The following is a 20,918-nucleotide window of genomic DNA, read 5'->3' as shown; positions in this document are numbered from 1 at the left end:
GTAATATTCATTCGACAACAATGAAATTTGGTACCAGATATCTTATAGAGCTCGGAAATACCTCTGCCAAATTTTATCAAGATTGGTTCAGATTTGGATATAGCTCCCATATCTATTTTCAAGCGATATGGGGTAATTGTGCACCAAATAGCCAATATCAGTCCAAATGACCTGCATTTTGGCATATCCGGCGAATTCAGTCTAGAAGCAAGTGCATAGAATTGGGAGAAAATCGGTTCAGATATAGCTATAGCTCCCATATATGGGTTTCATCCGATTTGGTGTTTACGTCCCGCACATTCGTAATAGGCACCCCACAATAATTATGTTTGGTATCAGATATCAGATGCAGCCCAGAAATACCTCTACCAAATTGTATCAAGATTGGTTCAGATTTGGATATAGCTCCCATACATGTTTCATCCGTACTAGATACCAGATATCTTATAGAGCTCGGAAGTACGTCTGCCAAATTTTTATCAAGATTGGTTTAGATTTGGATATGGAATATTGGAGCTATATATCTTCAACCGATTTCGGGTTAATTGTGCACTAAAAAGCCAATATCTGTCAAACTGCGAAGTAAGTACATCAAATTTGGAGAAAATCGGTTCAGTAATAGCTATAGCCCCCATATATATTTCATTCGATTTGGTGTTTAAGTCCCTCACATTCGTAATATGCATTCGACAACAATGATATTTGGTACCAGATATTCAATAGAGTTCGAAAATATCTTTGCCAGATTTGAATATAGCTCCCATATATATCCTTAATCCGATTTCAGGTTTATTGTGTAAATAATGGCTAATATCAGCCTATATGGAGTGATTTTCGGGACGTACGTTTCCATTTTGTGGAACTCGGCTCGGATATATATTTTTCCCTGAGTAAAACTACCAACACCTATATAATCGTGCTAAAATCTTTTTATTGAAAATGAAATGTGCATTTGTTGTTGTTGTAGTTGTTTTTTTTTTACAATACCATAAAGTTTACATTTACAAGAATATTTTACTAATTTCATCGGCAAACCTATCTGCCGATTTCAACAAATTTCCACTAATGAGGTAGTAGCGGTTGAGTTATAGTATCTGTTTTCGATTTTCAATATCATATACATGCATTACTTGTACACCCTTTGCTCATAATGTAAAAACAAAACAAAAACTCGTGAAATCAAATAAAACTCGCAAATTGTTTTAAACTATAATTTTTATGGTTTTATTGTTAATGAACTTAAAAAAGAACATAAATGTATAACTAACGAAACATAGAGGCGCAGCAATAAAACATAAAATGTTACAATAAATAACAAATACTTGTAGAATTATCCTATAGTTACTAAGGTAGATTGTTGAGTGGTCGGGGAAAGCCCTAACCAAGTTCTCTATCTTTGATAAAAGCTAAAATTTGTGTCCTACCAGATCATTTGCAGATTTAAAATTTAAGACCAGCTTGAACCTCAGCCATGATGTTGGCCGACTTCTGCAATTGATCGATTTCGGTTTGGGTCAAAATTTGCTTGACAACATGGGTAACGCCATTGGCATTCAAAGCGCAAGGGAGGGACAAGAAGACATCCTTATCAATGCCATGTTCACCCTGAAAATTGATAAAAAAAAACAAGAAATTTAGTATAAACGGTTCCAATAAACTGTTAGATCTTTTCGACTCACCTTAACAGAGGTAGAAACGGCAACAATGGCACTGGTATTTCTCAAGATGGCCGAGGCCAGGGAAGCGGTACTCAAACCAATGGCCCATGAGGTGTAACCCTTTAGCTTGATAACTTCATAGGCAGAGTCTACGACTTGCTTGTGCACCTCATTCCATTTCTCGGGATCTTCAGAGGAGCCAATGTTGGGGTTCAATTCACGCAAACGGACACCGGCAATATTGACGCCGGACCACACTGGCACAGAGCTGTCACCGTGTTCACCAATAATCCAACCATGGCAAGAGGTGGGGGCAACACCCAAACGTTGAGACATCAAGAAGCGGAAACGGGATGAATCCAAATTGGTACCACTGCCAATGACACGGTTCTTCGGCAAGCCAGACAATTTCCAGGCAACATAGGTCATAATATCGACGGGATTGGAGACCATCAACAAAATGGTATCGGGACTGTTTTCAACCAATTTAGGAATGATGTGCTTGAGAATGTCGGTGTTACGTTGCACCAACGACAGACGGGATTCACCCTCCTTTTGTCTGACACCGGCGGTTACAATGCACAATCTGGAGTTGGCCGAAGCGGCATAATCTGTACTGGCGGTAATTTTGGGATTTTTCAAGAAATTGGAGCCATGTTGCAAATCCATCAATTCACCCATCAACTTTTCTTTGCAGACATCCATGAGGCATATTTCACTGGAGACATTTTGGGCCAAAATACTGAAAGCGCAGGCCATACCGACCTGACCGATACCGACAATGGTAATCTTGTTGCCAGACGAGGGCAAGACCTCGGCAACCTGGTTCATGAGATTTTCCTTGACTGAAGCCATTTTTTTATTTTAATTTAGCGGCGAGCTGTAAAGAAAGGTAAGGAAGTTATAATGGGTAAGTAAGACATTTTGAGAAAAAATTGAGAAAATACTTTAAATGTAGTTGCCTGTGTAAGCTCTATTTTATATTTTGTATGAACAAGGACCTATATAATTCCGAAATTAAAAAAAAAATGACTACCGCCTAATGTGGTCAAATGTGCGTGACTATATTAAATAATCGTGAAATGGACCACAACTGCCATGGAACATTTTCTGTTAATATATTTGAATTTATTAATAAAAAAAAGCTTTTTTAGATGTTATTCCCTTTTCCCCACCATTGCGACGGAGGTAATTAATTGTCACGTGTGACCCAAATAATATTCATCCGGAATATGGTGGCCGCTGTGATGATGGTCGATGAAAACAACACGAGCTGTTGCGTTAATTTTGGATGGCGGGGGAGTCGGCCGTCTACAAACAAACACAACAAATAGACTCATTGTATTTCTCTAGGATTGTTAGTTATAACCTTCAGCAAGGTCAATTTAATGGAATTGTTGAGAAAGTATCTCAAAATATTCAAAAGTAAATACACATATACATATATTTAATGTTCAACGCGTGGTGAGAGCTATTTTCGAAACAAAATTTTCCAATTGGATGACAGCATGAAAAACGATGTGTATTAGTTCTTCAATATGGGGAAATAGAATTGATAATTGGGCAGCCTATGGAGTGGGAGTCATATATTGGGGAATGTATTATTTTTGGGTGTATACAGACGATAACCCAATAATTTTTACAAATTGTCACACAAAATTCTTCGATAACCTAATAATGTAGTAAGTACAGCGTATGAAGATAGCAATTTTGACAGTTGAATAACTGATAGTTTGCAAAATCTTACAGCAAAAGTCTACTGATTAAGAATTGTCCAGAATCATGATTAAAAACCTGAAAATCTGATTGAAATAGAAAATAGTATAGAACAACTTTCTTTCTTGCGGAATTTTACAAATATTGCTTCGATATCATTCCACTGAAAGATTCATATGGAGTCTTCAAAATATCGTGAAATGGCTATACTAAATATTGGGCAGCTTCATAAAACTGCTGAAATGCAGCTCTGAGAAGATTTCCGCCTCCTGTCAGAAATATTCAAAATTATAGGAAACAAGTTGTTTTCATTTATTTGCTATTTTTCCACATTTTAAAATGATTTAAAAAGCGCGATAAATTAATAAAAGGCCTGGATTTTCTTTCAAATAATATGATCTAAATGGTTCAATCGTTCAATTCCAAGATAAGTTTATATCTACAAAACTGGTTAATATCAAAATTTGGCTTTAGAACAGTTATAGTTTGGTTTTACAGGGAATTAATATTTGTTAGGGACTTAAAGACCAAATCGGATGAAACATATACATGACAGCTATAGCTCTATCTGAACCGATTTTCTCCAAACTTGATGTACTGAATTCGTTCGGATGTGCCATAATTCAGGTTATTTGGACTTATATTGGCTATTTGGTGCAAAGCTAACCCGGAATCCGTTGAAGATATATACGAGAGCTATATCCAAATCCGAACCGATCTTGATAAAATTTGGCAAAAGTATTTCTGGGCCGTATCTGACATCTGGTACCAAATTTCATTCTTGTGGAGTGCATATACGAATGTGAGGGACTTAAACATTAAATCGGATGAAACATATATATGGAAGCTATAGCTATATCTGAACCGATTTTCTCCAAAATTAAGGTACTTGCTTCTAGACTGAATTCAGTTGGATGTGTCAACATTCAGGTCATTTGTACTGATATTGATCATTGGGTGAACAGTTAACTCGAAATCCGTTGAAGATATATAAAAAGCTATATCTAAATTTGAACCGATTCTCACCAATTTCAATAGGGTTCATCCTTCGGCCAAATTTGGAAAATTTCATTTCAATCGGATAATAAATACGATTTGTTTTTCGTTTACAAAAATACATAGACAGACGGACGAATCGACTCACATGCATGGATCGACTCAGAAAGTGATTATATGAAGATCCTCAAAAGTAACTATGGGTTTATCTCGTTTCCTTATCCATGTTACAAACAAATTCACAAAGGCACAATACCACTATGTGGTGTAGGGTATATATATATATATGCAGATATGTGTGGAAGCTTTATCCAAATCTGAACCGATATCGATAAAATTTGGCAGAGGCATTTCTGAGCTGTGCCTAATATCTGGTATCAAATATTGTGAAGTGCATATTACGAATGTGAAGGGCTTAAACACAAAATCCGATGAAACGTATATGTGGGAGCTATTGCTATGTCTTAACCGATTTTTAAGAACCTGTTTTAAAACTGAATTCGGTTGGATGTGCCGAAATCCATTCCATTTGGATGAATAGTACACATATAATAAAATACAATTGAAATCGAACGAAGATATGTATGGGAGTTATATCTAAATTTGGACCGATGGTTAATAGGGTTCGTTGAGCCAAATAAAAATACATTGGCAGAAGGACGAACATACATAAATCGACTCAGAATGTGATTCTTTGGAGTTCATCAAAAGGAAACGTGGGTCTAATTTGTTTGTTTCTGCCATGGTAGAAGAATACAGGAAGATGCACCACCGCTTGAGAACATTTATATACCAAAAATTTTAAATTGTTTTTTTTTTCAAATTTAAGTAGATTTTTTATATGTTTTCTTATACGACGTCAATCGGAGGTTATTATAATATGTCTTTTTCAAATTTTTTTACAAATTCAAAGAGTTTTTCATTCAAAAGTTGTAGTTCTAAAATTGGTTTGACAGTTCATTGTCCCAGCTGCTGTGTCGATGCGTCTACCTGTATTCTTCTACCACGGCAGAAACAAACAAATTAGACCCACGTTACAAACAAATGTACAAATGCAGTATAGAAACCCCTCTGCTTGCAAATATTATTTAAGCCTAACCATAGAGAAAATATTTGTGCAATCAATCGAACATTTGAAATATGATTACTAGTAGTTAATCTCAAATTCAAATCATCAAATTCTAAAATATATATTTCCTTTCCATGTGATTAACAATTTCCCACAATTCTTTTATAACAAATGAACTAACCAAACGCATAATATTACATTTCAGTCTCGTGCCTCATAATTTATGAATCACATGCTTTTAATCAATTGCTTATTAATAGCTTAAAAACAATTACTAATCAAATTCCAAGCACTGTATTAATGGCACCAATTAAACGGACGATATCGGTTACTCTGATACAGTTGGAGACCTATTTCAAGAAATCGAGTTAATGGTGCAACTAAAAAAATTAATCTAGAGATTAGTTATAAGAATTTGTTTTGCACAAAAATTGGTATTTTTATCTTATCTTTGCGAATATTGAATTGCAAAATCTAAAAACTATGAAGGCATTGAATGAAAAAAAAACAACAAATCATTCCGCTTGTAAATGTTTTAGTTCGACAAGCAGATAGATAAAATAAACAAATAATGCTGGGGGCAGGGCGGGGGAAAAATGATAAGTCTATTGAATTGGGAAGTGAGTTGGAATCACCACTATGTGACCTTCAACGCATTTCAAAGTCAAAATTTGGCTGTCGGCTGGCTGGCTTGCTTGCTTTTCTAATGGGTGTGTTTGTGTTTTATTTTCTTTTCTATCGCTTGTTCTCTTCTCTTTCTGTTCAGGAATTCCGGGAAGTTGTAACACCAGCAGCTGATTCCCAATGGACGCCAAGTGCGCATGTCTCTATAAAAAGTGCAAGCGAGTTGCTGTTACAAGGGCATGTTAAGGTGAATAAACTTGAAATGTTGGTAAGGGAATAGCGGGAAACAGCAGAGTGCTTTTGTTGTGAAATTAAGGAAGGAGAATGGACAAATCGCCAATTCAATTATAAGGATAAAGAATATTCGCAATACATTATGGAGAAGTTTCTATATCCTAGTGAATAGAGAAAATAAGGAATGGTATATTATTGCCATATGTTTATCTTTGGTATTGAAATTCATGGCGAAGATTTTAGCTATTCCAATAATGCCCAATTTTTAAAAGAGATAAAATATGATTTTTTTTACTTCTAGCAAAAAACACATAAAATTGTGGATTTTTAGGAATTTTAAAATGCTTCGTATAAAACTTATACTTTGAAACATAAACTAATGCAAACAGATCCTACGATGTACTACAACAAATCTGTGATTTTGGACGATTTAGATAGAGAAAATGGGTTTGTTTCCGAATCAACAGATATCAACATTTCCAGTATCTTCACAGATTTATATAAATTTATATATTTAATTAATTTCTTTTTTGTGATCATGACAATTACATGGTTTTATAGACCAATATGGGCTAGAATAGAACGAGTATCTCCTCACAATTTATACGTATCTAAAATAGACATATTTTTCAAACAAAATTTGAATATTCTGAAATGAAATCAACAACTATCAGAGATAACTTGTTTGTTAACAAGTAAAAAAGCTGTAAGTTCGGAGAGGGCCGAACTTTGAATACCCTCCACCATTTGGTAAAAGTTTGGCAATTTTCAAGCAAATAAAATCCATTAAAAATTCTGTTAACATCTTAAAAATATCGAATGTAGCCGCATATTAGGGTCTATACGACGAAATGAACCTGCATAGGCAACTTTTGTCATAAGCTATTACAATAATCAAATGCGAAACTTGAAAAAATCTTTTTATAATGTAGCTAAAATCATCAAAATACCGAATATAGGGAGGTACCATGGGCGCTATACGAAGAGGTGGACCTGCACAGACAATTTTCTGTCCTATGCTGTAGTATCTATTACGAATTTCAAATACCAGATTTGAAACAATTCCGGTGAATAATGTCGCTAAAATCATCAAAATATCGAACATCGGGAGATACTGTTAAATGGGGGCTATACGAAGACGTGGATCTACATGGCCCATTTTCAATACCAAAAGTCCTGCAGACACAATACACATTTGAGTACATTTTTATCAACTTACTTCATTTCGTTCGGAAGCTAGAGTGATTTCCACAGACGGACGGACAACGCTAAATCGACATAGAATTTTATACTGACATGAATGAATGACAAACTTAATATACCCTCCATACTATGGTGGAGGGTATAAAAATAGGTACATTTCTTTCCTCCAGATATAAATCAGACTATGTATTAATAAGATACATGTGACAATCATCTATTTTTTTCGGAAAAAATAAATTAATAAATTTAATTTTTTCTATAAAATCCAAGAATTTACTAGTTTTTCAATTTTCCTCGATATCTCTTCTTATCCTATATATACATATCTTATAATAACTACACCTTAGTTCTTGAAAAAAAAAAACTTAGCCTCAAACTTCAATATTTCATTCAAATGTCAAATCGAATGTCTCTATATTTGCAAATGAATGAATACCAAAAATTCCATTTTTTACACCCTTTCAAAATATACATATTTATATAAAAATATACAAATATTTCATGATTTAAGGACTTGAAAAGTAATTTACCCATTTCAAAATATTTACATTCAAGTCTTGTGATGAAATAAACAAAATAAAAGCCCATCTGACTTTGTTCGAATGACACTCACTCGTGGGGTTAACAAATGAAAATGCAATAAAAAAATCACTATGACATCAAAATGAGATCACTGGACGCAAACTGAGGACAAACATATGTGCATGTATCAATTACAACAATAAATTCAAACTAAAAATGCTGGCTGTTTAGAGAGTGCCAGCCAGCCATTCCATGTTGCAACAAAAATTTCTGATTTGTATCTTGGCGGATAATTAGTTTCATTTCTTTTGCTGTTCATTTTACTTTTCTTCATTTCAAAATATTTTCGATGGAACGCACACTCACTTTTAATTCACTGGGATTCACCACGGGTTGCCAAAAGGAGCAAGGTATTCACTTGAACGTGTCTGCACTGTTAGCCGTTTGAAAACGAACTGTCTTCTGAACTGAAAATTTGTTTCACTTTTGGATTTTTGTTTAGTTGGTTTGTTGCTGGAGCAGCAAATTTTTGTTTTGTTAAATCTCTTTTGTGCGGTTGTTTGAAAGTTGTGTTGTTACTGCGTGTTCTCGCGCTCAATCACACTCAACTCAGTGAGAAGATATAATGCCGGGTTATGCCGTTATTTCGTTATTTATAAAGAGCCGCCGCCACACATCAAACATCATCGTTCGTCATTATTAGGAAAGCGATGAAGACGACGACGTCATCATCACTACTCACAAGTGGTCGTGATCCCTTCATGTTGGGTATCACAACCAACCCAACTACTTGCCCACCAATCCAGACGTGATTTCCCCGCTATCCCCTCGAAGACCCCATGCCAATGGCTTCGGCTGGATATAATGACGAAATTTCTTGGTATTCAATGAAAACATTGTTCTTTTTGACTCACCCAGCCAGAGAGAAAGAGGCACACAGAGAGTGCCTCATGGATGTCTGTATGTACGTGCGTGTGTGTGTTGTTACTATGGTTATGCATTCAGCTAACGCACGTCCATATCGTTGTGACTGGTGCTGGCACTGTTGTTGTATTTTTAGGAAACCACCACTGACTGGCTGCTCCAAGGTGACCTTTTGCCGTTGTAGAGACGTTGCTTGCAAGAGGAGGTCTGTGGTCTGTCATGTGGAAAGAGAAGAACGCTGGTGGAATGCTCAATTTATGTTTTACCAATGTTGTGTAAATGTCACGTTGAAGGCACTGGGGTACCTCTAATATTATTTGTATAGGAATGATATTGACACTGGATCATTTTGACCTCTACCTACATAGGCCGATTTGATCAAAAGGATATGTGAACCATCTTTGAAGGAAATGTTCCATATAGGTCAATATTTTTTATAAGCACCATGTAGAGGTACCGAAGTCTCTTAAAATTTATATTTTGAAATCTTAACAGGTTGAATATATTTAAAACCGAATGGGTTCCAGTGTAAAATGTTGGACTCGCAGAAGAAATGCAAAAATGTTGGGCATACAGAACAGGTAAAAAAACTAAATTCTTCGTCGATTTTGTCATGTCTGTGGAAATGAAGAGTTTGATGAATGAAGAAGTGGTTTTGGCCCGTAGAATTATTTGAATTGAAAATGGGACATATAGGTCCATGATTTATTATACCAAAAACCTCAGGTTCGCCTGATGCTATAGTCGCCATATAACAGAACCCCCGATATTTTATATTTGGCTGGAAAACCACAAATGACTATCGTTAGAGCACTCCAGCATTTAATTGTGAATAAATCTTTTGTGTCTCGTACCATCGCTCGTTATCGTGATACTGGTAGCGTAGCCCGACGTTCAGGAAGTGGACGGAAGAAAACAGCAACATCAGCAGAAATGGTTCGAAAAGTAAAGATGCGACTTGATCGAAACCCGAAATGGCTCGTGAGTTGAACATATCGCAATATTCTATTCGGAAAATATTGGGATCGGGGCAAAACCATTGAAATTCCAAAAAGTGTAAGAACTTACACCGCAACAAAAAGAAAATGACTCAAAAGAGCTAAAGAGTTGCTTCGCTTGGCTGAAAGTGGGGAACTGCCGAATTTGGTGTTCTCCGATGAGAAAACATTCGTTGTTCAGCAGTTTGTAAACAAACAAAAGGATTGTGTTTACTTGCCAAAGAGCTCAGCTGAAAATGTGCACCTTCGGCTGGCCACCAGAACTCAAATGCCGCCCATGGTGGTGGTGTGGGCCCCCAATAACAGCCGATGGTCGCTGGTATTAATCGACCGTGGCATCAGAATAAATGCCGAATATTTTTTCGAAAATATTCTGGAGGGTGTATTAAAGCCTTGAACATTCCAACAGGACTCAGCACCGAAGCACTCAGCACGCGCCACCCAAGAATGGTTACAAAATGAGGTTCCTCGCTTCATTTCCAGCGCACAATGACCACCAAAATCTCCGGATACCAATCCGTTGGGCTATTGTGGATTATTTTGGAAAGTAAGGTTGGCACTAAAATATACCAAAGTGTCGATCACCTCAAGCAAGTTCTTCGCCGGGAATGGGCCAAATGGGAATGCAGCGTGTGACGGTTTCATTGGCCGTTTGAAAGCCATAATTCGTGCCAAAGGTGACCAATTCGAACAAATCTAAACTTATTTTAAAATTTGATGCTATTTCGCCAATAAAATTAAAAAAAATGTAAACATTATGGTATTTGACTTTGATATAAAAATATCCCTCACATACCTACGACGATAACAGTTTTATTGCATTTGCATCATTTCGGCACGACTCGATTCACCTTTTATAAACTCATACCTCAAAGTTCAATGTTCCCTTCGTTTTATTTTCTTTTCACAATCTCTCATTTTATTTGTCATCACTTGGTGGGGAAGTTCACACGACTTACCAAAACCAACAACAAATATAAACAGAGAGGAATTCCCTCAAACATGTTTTTTATGTCTTTTAAATTGCATTCTTTCTCTCGCTGATATTCGTATAAATATGTGAATATGTTATATACATATGCACCTTTATCCAAATTGTAAAAAACATAAACGTGCGAAAATAAACGTTGCCATCTACCCAAGGTTAACATGTTTCTGTGCTGTGCTGCTTGGTAAAATGACCAAACATTTTTACCACAAATATCTCGTGTACCATAAAATATTGAAATTTTATTTAGTACTTTTTTTCACGTTTAAGGTAATTTCAGAGTCCTCAACTATTCTGGTAAGAATTTTACAATTTTTGGTGATAAGTAGTTAGTTGTCCTACATTATTCTACACTCTACATTTAATGTTACGGGAGCTTAAAACATTTTTTTATCTGAAACCCCATACTATTTGCGGACTTTATATTACGGTACTACTCAATTGAACAAATAAATGTTTCACATTTTCCTCACGATGGAGGGAATAAAGTGGATGACTTTACTTGGGTTTCCAAGCTACTAAACTAGGTACTTCTTAAATAAACTAAGAGACTAACGTTTACAAATATTTGTGGAATTAATGAACATTTGAATCACACTGGCAACCATAGAAATGAATGGACCTCTCGACTCTCATTGTATTTATTTATCGTATTAAATAGACTCTCAGAGTGATTGATAAACATTCCCAACCGCCACAATTACTGAAAATACTTCTCTCATCAGAGAATGGCCATTGAATGGCACACTGCCGAAACCCATCATGTCAGATACGTGCTCAAAATAAACACTTAACTCTCTTGCTTTTGGCCATATTTTATAAATATTACAAAATGAATGTTATTTCAATGGATTTCTCGTGAGTGCAATACGGAACGGCAATAAAGCAATCTGAATTTTGTTTGTGTTTGAATACAACCACACACCACTTGATGAAATTGTAAAGAGCTGGTACCTCTACATGATCAATGTCACGTTGTAAATTTTGCGATCAATATTATGAATCTTTTTGTTTTGAAATCTGTCACGAGATCTCTAAATTTGGCTAATTGCTGCCAAATGTCGCCGTGTTGAGGGTTTGCTAAAATTGCTGTATTTAATTAACTTTCTATAATTATTTTTATGAAGTGGATTATATTACAATGGCATATAGATTCAGTTTCGATTTAAATTTTGGAAGCTGTGTCAAAAAAGGCACAAGTTCCATCTTGTTCCCAATCCAATATAGGGTGAAAAAAATATTGAGTTCGGCTGGTCGAACTTTTTGTTTCAACTATCCACCAAGAGGAACACTTAAATTGTAATCAAGTTAGATGTACATACATATGTATACTCTCTATTGAAAAGTAAACAATAAAAGAACATTCTCTTTGAATGAAAACATTTTCCACTTTTGTATCGTAAAGGAAATATGTGTGTATGAATGCAGGTGCGCATCGCAATGACGTGGTGCTTTTGTTATACCCATTGATAATTTATTTTTGTGTGATTTGTTCTTTGTGGAGATAGTACTAAAAGGAAGTTGGTTCTCCTCAAAAGATCTGCCGATAAACATTAGTCCATACAAAACAGGTTTGATGTGTTATGTATGAGTACAAATGATACAAGTGAGCATGTTGAGGCGTGTGTAAACAATAACTTGAACCAAAAAAGTACATTTAGTTTTTTTCAGCGATTAATTCGTAGAAATGCTACATGAAGATAGATACATCAGACATGTTTGGAATAATTGTTGTTTCTTGCTGTTAGTTTTATGGGTTGTTAACTGTTGATTTGTCGGTACTGAAAGCAATTTACGATGCTTAATAATTTTATAATTTTATTTTTTAATACCGCTTGACTTTCTTTTATTTTGAAAATTTAAATTTTAGAAGTAGGTATATATGTTTTATTGTTGCAAAATAGTTAGGTTTAATCTCATTATTGTTGTTTTTGTAAAAAAAAACTACGGGATACCAAAAAAACATGCCAACACTGTTCTATAATTTTATTTATGAAGCGGAATAAAATAATTATTCGGAATTGTTATTTTCTGAATACGTTCTATAGCCAAAATTTAAAATCTAAGTAAAATGTGTAAAATCAAAGATAGTACTTCTTGCCATTCTTTTGAACCAACCTGTGAATTAAGTAATTTACAATATTGTGTTTGTCTGTGTGGCCCTGTAGTTTCTGAATCAAGTCACTTTAGTGTAGACACAATCCACAACAAAAGTCTTTCGAACATTTACCATTTCACCACAGAATGTGTGCACCTGAATTTCGAACTTGTCGTAGTTGCCACACCCATCTGACTTCTTTTCATTAAGTGCAAGAACCAAGGTATTGTGTATTATATGTTCACTAGATGTCGCTGCACACTATCTCATTAACATGACCCATAGACAATAATTAATAAACAGCAATATAAGTTGTTGGTTCTTCTGTTTTATAGCTTTCAACAATAAATGGAGAGTATATAATGTTTCTCATTCCGTTCGGAACACTTCGAGACACTATACAGTGTATACATCCGTGATCAATACACAATTTGGCATAGATATTTGTCATATCCCCCAAAATGAAGTTTCCGGAAAATAATTTTAACCAAATCATCTTTAATTTAAACTTTAGAGTTTGTTACGTTCTTCCTTTAAAAAAAATTGTATTGCAAGTCCGCTATTTGAAACAGACGCACGATTTGAAGTTTCTTACGTTCAGTGGCATTTTTTGACCGAATTAATGGAAATTTGAAGTTTGAGGTGTTCAAAAGACATATTACATGTCTTTAAAATACCAGGCGCCCAATATTCCGGTAACTTTTAAAGAGATACCGACAGATTTGAGGGGGTTTTATATTATTGTAGCAATGTTCAGAAATTGTAAAAACAACGAATTTTACATATATTTAACTTTTTACCCGGCAGAAGTTAATTTCAAGGTTTTAAGTATACTTAAGTGGGGAATGGCCACGGTTTCACAATACATACAGGGTGTGATGAAAAAACTGCAACCAACTTCAGACTGCTGTCATTTCAAAGTCACTCGCCTGACAGCTGTTAGAATTATTCCAGTGACAGCTCATTTTATTGTTTACAAGCGTACAAAAGAATTTTGGTGAGAACTTTCCAGAAAAAAAAGTTATTCGTCATGAAATTCATGCGTGATAGTGTGATTTCTGATTTGGATGGAAAATTACAAGTGGCTATCCTTAGAGCACTCCAGCATTCAAATGCGAATAAATCTTTTGTGTCTCGTACCATCGCTCGTTACCGTGATACTGGTAGCGTAGCCCGGCGTCAAGGAAGCGGACGGAAGAAAACAGCAACATCAGCAGAAATGGTTCGATAAGTAAAGAAGTGAGTTAATCGAAACCCGCTTTGCAGAGGCTGAAACATGGCTCGTGAGCTCAACATATCGCAATAGTCAAATATTGAAAAATTAACTCGGGGTAAAGCCATTGAAATTCCAAAAAGTGCAAGAATTTACACCGTGCCAATTCGTGCCAAAGGTGACCAATTCGAACAAATCTAAACGTATTCTAAAATTTGATGCTATTTCCGACATTTTTTGCTTTCATTCAATAAAATTAAAAAAAAAATTGAAAATTATGGCGTTTGACTTTGTTGCAGTTTTTTATCTCACCCTGTATAACTTAAGTCATCAAACTACCGAATATCGGTAGGTAGTCCGAATATCGGTAGAGCCCGAATGAATTAAGGTTTAGTACGTCCATATATTTTTATCATCTCTTGGTATGAAGATAATATAATAAGGACAGCTCCTTCTGGTACTCCCCCCAATTGTCAAATTTTTAAACAAAAAAGCCTCCAAAATGACCCTCCGGTTCTTTTAACGTTGCTACATTCTAACATTTCTACCAACACAAGATCTGGTGTAAAGATGGGTAATATCGGTACACTGCTTCTGGTACCTCCTCCACAAAGGTTAAAGTATTCAATAATTAAAAATTTTATAACATGAGAGCCATGATTTTCTTTCAAATTTTTATATTCTAATATATTTTTTACTCCTTCTAGTACTTAGAGATCGCCATATTTATTTAACACATGGAAAAACAGGCGAAATTATTTTTTTTTGTATAATGCTTTTATAATAATTTTTAGAGAACATTTTTCGACAACTCTTTTCCACTGTGCAAATTACACGTCACATCCGTTTCCTTTAAATATGCTATATGTGTACCTGCACGCATTGTGATTGTATTTCACATAATCACAAAGCTTTCTCATATAAAAAGAGAAAATTGATTTTGTTTACAAATTGAAAGCTTTTCAGAAATCTAAAATGAACCGGCATTTTGAATGGCTAGAAAATAAAGAGAAATAAGCTTTCATGGTACTCTCCATGCAGCCGCAATAAATGTGAGTTTGATTGAAAAGGTGTAAAGAGGTGTGTTTGTGTGTGTGCCCGTCTGCCACTGCTCCAGTACTGTTGCAGTCGGTGTGCAGTGTTTTGAATTGCATTTTTTGCTTTTGTTTTTGCATTCGATACACAGAGAGCTGTGGGGTTATGTCTGGCGCATATGTATGTACATGTGTATGTTTGTGTGTTACCCTAAGTGGGGAGGTGTGATCCACTGTAACTGTGGGTACTCTGCCTCTCTCAAGAGAGTGGAAAACTTAAGTGTGAGTATGTGATTTTTGCATGTTAGCTTCGTGTCGGTGTACTTTTGATTCTCGTAAATGTTCTTGCTCTTGTTTTTGATGTTGTTGTTGCTGCTGCTGGCGGTTTTATAGTTTTTTTTGCTAGTCATGCATTTGAGAGTGTTGTTGCATGGCATTGTGTATTTGTTGGTGTTGTTGTTGTAAGTTTGTTCTGTTTGGGATGCCGCTATTATCGTTTGGTGTTGTCGTCATCGTCGTCACTGCAAACGCTGCATAGCCAGCCAGCCAGCCAGCAAGCCAACCGACCAAGCAACCAACCAGCCAGCCAGGCAGTCAACCGACCGTTCGTATTTCGGCATTATTGTGAAGAATACATCTATCTCCTCATCGAGTTACGTCGCATGTGAAAGACAGTTTAGCAAACAGTATCGTGTCGGTAGTTGTCGCGAGCGCTTGCTTCTATTACCTATACATTTACCTATCGAAGATTATTAGCAGAGCGCTGTGTGTTCTCCATCACAGCGACGACAAGTGTTTGTGGTGTTCCATCCTAGAATTAGTGTAATAACAAATGATAATAAATTGTTGTCGACAACGGCAACAACAACAACAACAAAACAAAGTTTTGCAAAATTAATTGAAATTTGAAATTGAATTGAATTCGATTGGAAATCAATTGAAACCAGTGATGAGTGAATGGCGAACAGAAGATGAAAAAAAATGTGCAAATGAATAAATCAAAACAAAATAAAGTTATCTATGAATTGATTTTCTGTGTTGAGGCAGTGATTTGAAAATGCGAGCAAATTTGGTTTTTTTTGAAAAACTGCAATGAAAATTGATTATTTTTCCCCCAATTCAAGTTTTTATTCAAACAAACGAAGATGAACAGAACAACAATAACAACAACGGCGAAAACAAATACAACGACAATAACAACAGAAATGAGGCCTATTTCTTTTTGGGGGTCTATGCAAAAAATTCGTTCTCATTGCATTTGCACGCGAGTATATGTTAGTCGGAGAGTGGGTGTGTGTGTGTCGTGGGCATGTTAGTGCAAAAGGTTTATTTATTTACCACCCACCTACCAACAACATTGCAGCCACCTCAGCTGGCCCCTGCAAGACTCTCACTCTCTTTATTTTTTGCCAGTTTGTAGTTGCTCTTTGGGAATATTTGAATGCAAATTCCCATCTCCATGCAAACGAGTCTCGTGCGAAAAGTGCGTTCAAATGGGCCACCCCCGCCGTCATCTCCTCCGTAGATGTGGCTGTCACCGGCTACATTGCCGCCTGGCCTTTAAAGTTGCATTTGCTTTGTTTATTATCATTCTGAGCATATCTCTAGAGTTCGACTGCTGCCGCTGCTGTTGTTGATGATGGTTTTTTTCTTCTGCTTTTGCTAACCGCCGTTGGCCCATTGCCGGCGTCTTTAAAGTTGTTGTTTTTGTTTACATTTCAAAATCTTGTTATCGCGCGTTTTTCATTTTTTTTCAGTCTGACCAGTTACTGTCTGGTGTTTTGCAAATAGCCTCAGTGATGTATGGAATTACAAAATGTGTCCAGAATTAAGATTTCTAATCACAAATTAAGATTGCTGTCATTATTGAATATTATTTTTTTATTTAGTTCGTGTTGAACGCACCTATTGCCATGATCGGGACAGCCCCAGAAAAGTTAGGGGATTATTTTCTCCTAATAAAAATCATTTGTTCCATTAATGTCTTTGCCAGAAGCATTAAATTCAACTAAAAATAAGCTTCAATTGTTCTGTAGTAACGACATAATCTAATTGTAGTCCAGTAAAAAATACGGGTAGAAATTTTGTAAAATTAGTTCAAATCTCAAAATTACCAAATATTACAAATTATTAGTCCATGTCGAATTTAATCAGTTCTCCAAATATGTGGGGAGGCATAATGGGTGGCAGAGTTAAAATTGGTAACAGCAACACTTTTGCCGGTTGTTTATGTTTTTGGTGGTGTAAATTCGTGTTACTCACTTACGCACACACACACAGCTACGCATGAAAACATTCCGATGGTTACAGCAATTGACGAATGACCACCGGACACCGACCGGCTTCAAGTGTCTTCTCACATAAACAAACGGTCAATGTTATTGTTATTGTCGTGGCGCTTAACTCGTTTGCAGTTGAATACATATTTATACTTCGACCGCCTTCCCCCTTTCTCTCCCTTTCGGAGAGATTCATTGCAGCTCAGCTGTTTCTGTTAAAGTTGTGCTGTTGTGGCTCTGCCTTTCACAAGATTGTAACAGCTGATTATTCGTTGTAACTCCACTCTCATTTACCTTCGGGATTTTGTTGTAGCCATTGTTCGTTCGCGTGTTGATTCTTTTTTTGGGCCATTCGCAATTGATAAACGCATTGTTATTTCTGTATCCTTGTTAACACAACTGAAAGAGAGTGTTATGGAATTTCCAACTTTTTTTGGGGGGATTTTCCTTTGTGTATGCGTATGCGTATACGTATGTATATGTTTAATGATGGTGAGTGTGTGTGTGTGTGTGTGTGTGTGTGAATTCTCAAGTGATACCTTAACTATTTCTTGCCATGGGTGGGTGGTAATGATAATTACAAGTTGTTTGCACGAATAAAGTTTCAAGTTGAACTTTTTCCCCACAAAGTTCAAAGTGCAATTGAGTAATGAAAGCAGGGAGGGGGAAAGGCAAATTTTCATTTCAAGTGATTATTTCGTAGTTTGCGTATAACTTATGGTTGTGTGTGTGCGTGTTTGCGTGTGTTTTAGAGAAACCTTAGAAATGTTCCCGCTTGGGAATTGTGTTGAACATTTTAGAGTGAAGTTTATGGTCATGTTCAATCAAAGTTGAGCGCTTGAACAATATTTTTAGAACAACTAATGGAAAATGGCGGGACAAATGTTTAAGGCAGAAAAATAATTCCTATTTCAACACTATTTTTTTTAATTACCAATTTAACAATTTCATTTAAAATCAATGAGACTGAATGTAAATTGTTATGACAAAAATTAATTTTCATCTCAAGTTAGAGCCAAGCAATAACTTCTCTGACAAAATAATTTTCAGGCATTAATTGTATGTTTTGTTGTCTACCCTACCTTGATAAATCAAAACTAGTTTTCAAATATAAATTTGAATCTATTGATTTGTTTTTGAATAGCTGTTTTCCCCTTCATTCAAATCAAATTGAATCAAAATAAATCACGCAAAACAATTACAATAAAACTGTAAGCAATACGAAATGCCATAAAGTTTATATTGCTATTGTCAGATATCAATCTAGATTCTAGAATAAATGCAGACAAATGCAATAACTCGTGCTAATTTTTAATGGCTGGAGAAAATGGATTGAGATGTTGGGGTATACAGCTTAAACTTACCGTCGGGAAAATTTAAAACATATATTTTAGTATTACAAATAGAGATAGATAAAACTAAGGCAAAAGTTTGCCGACTATGGACCAAGAAGATGACTTTGAAAAATCTCGCCACCTTTAAATAGGAAAATGTTGTTCACAACATGAAAACATATTCGAATAAGTTTTAATGTATTGATCTTTGTTGCTGGCATTATATTATTTAATTTTAGAATCTTATTGAACTTTGGAATTCGGAAACTGATTTCTAATTTAAGGCTAGATTTCACATGATGCTGGAGCTATATGTAATGTGACTTTTTCCACAATCATCTGTAGCATTTTTTGGTCTGCTTCTAGAAGCTCCCAAGAATTTTTAATCAAAAAATAAACTATTTGCGGTATCGTATAAATTAATATAAATATACTAAGAGTCCTTTAGGAAGCTAGGAAATTTCAAAATTTTAGCCATTTTTAGGGAAGGCATCTCCTAAAATTGTCCACCTTCGAAATCGTGGATTTCGTTTGTTTTCTATGTGATTCGTGTATGTATATCCCATGTCCAGACTGGATTTTACCACTATAGAAATACAGATATAAGTAAGGTTTGAAGATAATCGATGATTTCTTACAGATTTCGACCCTAGTTTAGAGAGGTGTCAATCATTCATGTTCATGTTCGCAATTGATCTTAACTTTAAACAAATATTACGACGGAAGTTTCAACTAAAGCAAGGATTCCATTCGATTTCATATTTGATTAATATTTGATTATTTAAAACGTTCCTCAGTTTGTGGGTAAGAGAAGACCGATATACACATATTTAAACAAGGTCTACTATTTGTAGAGATATTGAGATGTGCGAGTTTGCGGGAGGAATTTTTTCGCATATTATTGGAGATTTGGTGATTCATAATACTGAGCCTTTGTTTCGGGAGGTACAGGGAGGAGTTGTCGATGTTGATATCATAGATTATATTGGGTTTGTATCAAATAGAGAAAATTGACAGAAATGAGATACTAAAATTACCATCATTGTAGGCCAGGTACTCACTTTATTTGGGATATAAAAATCAAAACTTCATAATACTTATTTTCAGCCGATAGGAAAATATACGTGACCCTTGCAACAACTTAATTCATACAATTATTCTATCAAAAGCTAGACTTTTATTATAAGTACTCATAATTTGGCAAAAGTAAATTTAACCAGTAATGAAAAGTCAAAAGTCAGGCGGGTCCGCCTATATGATACCCTACACCACTATGCATATTTAGTAGAGCTCCCGAAACAAACGAAATTATTTGAAGCAGATCATACCACCTATCAACCAATGGGTTTAGAGCAGTTATAATTTGGTTTCAGAGGGAGGGAGACATATCCGATTCTGAATCGATTTTCACCAAATTTGATTTACATGCTTCTAGACTAAATTTTGTCTGATTTGCCAAAATTCAGGTAATTTGGACTGATATTGGCCACTTAGTGCACAATTAACCCGAAATCGGTTGAAGATATATATGGGAGCTATATCCAAATTTGAACCGATCTCGATAAAATTTGGCAGAAGTAGTTTTGGGCCAATACCAAATATCATTCTTATGAAGTGCATACTACGAACGGGATTTAATAACTAAATCGGATGTATATGGAAGCTATAGCTATATCTGAACCGGTTTTCACCAAATTTGTTTTTTTTGCTTCTAGACTGAATTCGGTCGGATGTGCCAACATTTAAGTCATTTGGACTGATATTGGCCAATTGGTGCACAATTAACCCGAAATCAGTAGAATACAGGGTGATATGAAAAAACTGCAACAAAGTCAAACGCCATAATTTTTACATTTTTTTTTAATTTTATTGAAAGAAAACTTTTGAAATTTTAGAATAAGTTTAGAATTGTTCGAATTGGTCTCCTTTGGCACGAATTATGGCGTTCAAAAGGTCAATGAAATCGTCACACGCTGCCCGAATGTTGCTCTGCTGTATTTTGGCCCATTCCCGGCAAAGCGCTTGCTT

The 20,918-nt window shown here is 35.5% G+C and overlaps 2 protein-coding genes across 7 annotated transcripts in view; one reads left to right on the top strand and one right to left on the bottom strand.

The window, feature by feature from the left end:
* Window positions 1-1,197: 1,197 nt before the first annotated feature.
* On the bottom strand, window positions 1,198-8,643 carry LOC101899700 (L-lactate dehydrogenase). Its single transcript, XM_005186290.3, has 3 exons — window positions 8,389-8,643; window positions 1,680-2,538; window positions 1,198-1,605 (listed from the first exon to the last, which is right to left on the bottom strand). Exons 2-3 carry the CDS (start codon window positions 2,511-2,513, stop codon window positions 1,441-1,443), a joined length of 999 nt encoding a protein of 332 aa, XP_005186347.2. The 5' UTR covers window positions 2,514-2,538; window positions 8,389-8,643; the 3' UTR covers window positions 1,198-1,440.
* A 7,117-nt stretch (window positions 8,644-15,760) lies between these two features.
* Window positions 15,761-20,918, top strand: part of LOC101897588 (RNA-binding protein Musashi homolog Rbp6) — an 824,018-nt gene continuing 818,860 nt past the window's right edge. For 3 of the 6 annotated variants that reach the window (XM_059119713.1, XM_059119711.1, XM_059119714.1), the window contains exon 1: window positions 15,769-16,099. The gene's annotated coding sequence lies outside the window, so the exon portion shown is untranslated. Of the gene's footprint in view, window positions 16,100-20,918 lie in introns of all 6 variants that reach the window. The other 3 variants (XM_059119715.1, XM_059119712.1, XM_059119716.1) reach the window with 3 other exon arrangements.

This window comes from Musca domestica, unplaced genomic scaffold (genome assembly GCF_030504385.1).
Source record: "Musca domestica strain aabys unplaced genomic scaffold, Musca_domestica.polishedcontigs.V.1.1 15, whole genome shotgun sequence".
In the NCBI taxonomy this organism is placed as follows: domain Eukaryota; kingdom Metazoa; phylum Arthropoda; class Insecta; order Diptera; family Muscidae; genus Musca; species Musca domestica.
This window is presented reverse-complemented; position numbering and strand designations above follow the sequence as displayed.